A 4,333-nucleotide genomic window follows, 5' to 3' on the forward strand; every position below is an offset into this window, starting at 1 on the left:
TTAGAAAGAAAAAAATAACTAGTAGCAATAAAAGATTTATTGGACCAGCCAGTGTTGTGGTAGTTGGGCCTGCTAGATTCTAAGTCCTGGACTCAGTGGCTTGAAAAACATGAATGTGCACAGCCCACGCCCCAGAAGGGTGAGCAATGGAGGGAGCATGACCGCCCTCGAAGGATGAGTCCTTTCTCTCGCCAGCAAGTTTATGTGTCCTCTGGGGGGGAGGGACTTAAAAGCAAAACTATTAAGATATTTAAATTATTAAATTATTATTATATATTTTTAAAGAGAGATTTTTGCTATGGGGCTCTCGCCTGAGAGATAGAGAGAAAGAAAGACAAAAAGTTGAAATCACCCGCATGCTATGCCATCCCTTCTCCTCCATTCTCCTGTTGGGATTTTGGGCATGCACACACATGCACCCGGTGTGAGTTCTAAGCTGCTAAGACTGGCACTCGAACCGTGGTTGGCCATGTGAGACTCCAGCACCATAACCATTATGCCACCTGCTGGTCCCTTCTAAATTATTATTTATTTTAGGTTTGTTTTGTTTTGTTTTTTGAGAGATTTTTGCTATACGGTGCGTGTGCTCACCAGAGAGAAACAGATAGACACAAAGCAAGAAATCACCCCCCAGAGCGTATGGCTATGCCTCAATCTCTTCTCCATTCTGCTCTCGGGATTTTGGGCACGCACACACACATGGCTGGCATGAGTTTTTAAGTTACTGGGTTTGAGACTCAAACCATGGTCGACGACATGGGAGTCCAGCGATGTAACATTACACCATCTGCTGGTCCTGTCTACATTATTTACATAAATTAGGACTTGTCATATTAGGCTGGGCATTCAGTTTTGTTATACGGATGATGTCAAAAGGACCCGGGGTCCGGCCTGGTGGCAGCAAACTGAACTGTAGTACCACAGAAGCCACGTGGCCAACTCAGGGCCCAGAGCCGGCTCAGCCTGAGAGCACACCTGGCATGCGCGTGTGCACCCAGGGTCCCGAGAGTACGCCTGGCACGCGCATGTGCACCCAGGGTCCTGATAGGTGGGAGGGCTGGGAAGAAGGGCTATGGGGCAAAGCTAAATAAGGTATCTCTCTGTCCTTTCTCTCGTGTAAGCCACATACCCTCCATTGTGAATAAAAATGTTTAAAAAAGGATTGAGGAGCCAGAGTGAGTAAACTTCCATCCTCTGAGGATGAGGCAGCCTCAACGTCAATAAGAACAATCACACATCTCAGGAAGGGAGAGCTCAGGCCTATGTGTGGACAGGTTGTAAAACTCATTACTTGTCAGTAGGGGCTCTGTCCCTGCCCGTTCAAGTGCGAGTGGACACTCTGCATGTAACAGACGCTGGGAGAGGTGGCCAGGGCGAAGGCTGAGAAGCATACTGGTTATCGTAAGTAGAGAGGTGGGATCAGGAAACTTAAAGAATATCCTGTTTTTGTTTCTATTCTTTCCTCTTCCTCCTCCTTCTTCCTCTTCCTCTTTTTTGTATAGCAAAGCTAGAAGTTTATTGAAGGACAGGGAAGGAAGAATGAAACCCCCAAGAAGGGAGTGATTCCAGAAAATGGATTATGAATTGCCCAGTTTCTCTTCTTAACTGCTTTTATAGCTGCTGTTTATTTATTTATTTTAAAGAATTTTAATTTAATTTATTTATTTAAATTTGACCAGAGAGGGACATAGTGCGAGAGAGAAAAAGTGAGAAAGCAAGCCTCCAGGTCCAGAACTCGAACTGTGGTTGGCTATGTAGGAGTCCAGTGCCCTTAACCACCAGGCCACCTGTGGGCCCTACAACTGTTACTTAAATGCCTATCTGATACCTATCTTTACAGCATCAGCCTGTCAGTATGATTACATGTGCCTGAAATACGAATATGAATAATTGACAAAATTTCTACTTATAAAAATTTCTAGCCAATATTTATGTTTTCTTAAACAGTAAAAACACAAATGCGACACTCATTCTTGTTTGGAGAGATTTTTGCTACAGGGTGCGTGTGCTTGCTAGAGACAGAAAGCGAAAAATCACTCTCCCAGGGGGGTTGGTCACACCACAATCCCTTCTCCTCTAGTCTCCTCTTGAGATCTTTTTTTTTTTTTTTTTTTTTAGGGGTTTTTTCTTTAGGGGCGGGGCGCTCCTTTGCTATAGGGCGCGTGCGCTCGCCAGACAGACAGAGAGAGACAGAGAGACAGAAAGTGAAAAATCACCCCCCAGGGGGAATGGTCATGCCGCAATCCCTTCTCCATTCTCCTCTCGGGATCTTGGGCACGCATGCACACACGCCCGGTGTGAGTTTAAGCCACCGGGTTCCAGACGCGAACCGCGGTCGACTACGTGGGAGTCCAGTGACATAGCCATTACGCTAACTGCTGGTCCCATCCTCTCGAGATCTTGAGCACGCATGCACACGTGCCGTCTGTGTGGGAGTCCAGCGATATAACATTACGCCATCTGTTGGTCCCAACCCTAATTCTGACTGACGCACTTTTTAAACATTATGCTTTGCTTTTAGCTCTCATGGGGCTGATGTCACAGACAACCCAGCACAGGGATGCACACTGGGAAAAACCTTGCAGCTCTGACACCACATGGCTACATTTCCACATCCATGCTTGCCACTGTTTAGTCCAAATCTCACTTCACAGACGGGAAAGCCAGACAGACTGGCGCCTATAGGCAGGGCTGGTGAGTCTGGGACGAGAACATCCTAGGGAACGTCAGCAACCACAGGGAGGTGGGCATTTCTGTAACACAGTTGCCAGACAGCAGGCATCTACACGTGGTCCAGCAGAACCTCCTGTGAGGAAGACGCTGATCCGCACGGCCCAGAGAGCAGCCACAGGGAGGTGGGCATTTCTGCAACACAGTTGCCAGACAGCAGGCATCTACGTGCGGTCCAGCAGAACCTCCTGTGAGGAAGACGCTGATCCGCACTGCCCAGACAGCAGCCCAGGGCTGTGTGTGGCTCTAGCAGTGTGACCGGGAGACTTAGATTTCTTTTAATTTCAGTGTAAAGAGACACATGTACAGAATGGCTACCAGACTGAGCAGCATGGTTCTTGACCAAGGCTTACAGGGTCATGCGGTAACAGCTGAATTAACCACTGCAGTGGCACGGGATCAGAGGCTGGAGGCCACAACGCTCTGCGAAGAATCCCACACGCGGGTTCCAGTTCAAGCCCACAGACCTCCTGGAGTCACCAGGCACATACCTGCCTGATCTGAGCTGGCTGGAGCTGGGGATAGGTCATGCCACCAGGGCCCTGTGAGGTTCCTGTGTCCACCCACCCTCCTCTCTCTGTCTCTCACTCAGGAAAGAAAGAAACAAAGGGACCAGCAGTGGCGTAACGGTTACATCGTGGACTCCCATGTACTCAACTGCAGTTCAAGTCCCAGACCTGGAGGCTTAAAACTCACACTGGGCACATGCGTGTGCATGCCCCAAATCCCGAGAGGAGAGAGGAGGAGAAGGGATCGCAGCATGGCCATCCCCTGGAGGGTGAATTCTTGCTTTCTGTCTTTCTGGAAACACACATGCCTGACAGCAAAAACAAAACAAAACCAAGAACTATCTTAAAATAGAAAAGCAAGAAACTTAAAAAAAGAAAGGAAGGAAACAGTGACTTACCGTCTCCCTCCTCCCCGTAGGCCAGGAAGGGGGGGATGGTGATGATGCGCTTCTCCCCCACACACATCCCCAGCAGCCCCTGGTCCATTCCAGGAATCAGCCAGCCGATTCCCACATACGTGTCATATGTTTTCATGCGATTATGACTGCAACAGTTGAGAAAAAGTTCCACACCGTGAGGGTTTTCCAACGCATCTAGCAAGGCTTTCGTTACCCAAATGCCAGCCCAAACTATCCTAGGGGTAGGGGTGTGTGAGTCTTTGCCCTGAAGCCCAGAGCAGAAGCCCCCACCACGCGGGAAAACAGACAAGCAAGCATTTACAGCGTGATGGAGAAGACAGGGCAAGTTGCTCGCTGACCAAGCAGACTGCAGCGAGAGACTGCGAAGGGTCGCTGTCTCCCCTAACCCTGGCCCTTCTCCAGGGCTTTATTCACACCCCACGCCCCCTCCTCCCCCATGGGGAGATGTGAGCCATGCAGGCATGTGCCCTCTGAGAAGTGGGGCCGTCTGCTTCATGACGAGATCTCACAGCGCGAGACACATCGCTCCTAGGTTTTCGTAAGCACTAAATTTTCACTCTGGCACCATGGGGCACGAAACAGGAACCGAAAGTCTTAGGTAAAGGGCTGGAATCTGGTAAAGGTGAGCACGGAAAGCAGGAGAGAGTGCGGGCACCCACCTGGAATCGAAGAGCG

General features: G+C 49.4%; 1 protein-coding gene across 1 annotated transcript in view; it reads right to left on the reverse strand.

The window, feature by feature from the left end:
• Window positions 1-4,333, reverse strand: part of FKBP9 (FKBP prolyl isomerase 9) — a 36,996-nt gene that overhangs the window by 31,864 nt on the left and 799 nt on the right. Inside the window, 2 exon segments of the mRNA XM_027766853.1 lie at window positions 3,638-3,783; window positions 4,318-4,333. The exon segment at window positions 4,318-4,333 is cut by the window's right edge and continues 10 nt beyond it. Of these exon segments, the coding sequence (XP_027622654.1) occupies window positions 3,638-3,783; window positions 4,318-4,333 (162 nt within the window).

The sequence above is a fragment of the Tupaia chinensis genome, unplaced genomic scaffold, assembly GCF_000334495.1.
Source record: "Tupaia chinensis unplaced genomic scaffold, TupChi_1.0 Scaffold143756_1, whole genome shotgun sequence".
NCBI classification, from domain to species: Eukaryota; Metazoa; Chordata; class Mammalia; order Scandentia; family Tupaiidae; genus Tupaia; species Tupaia belangeri.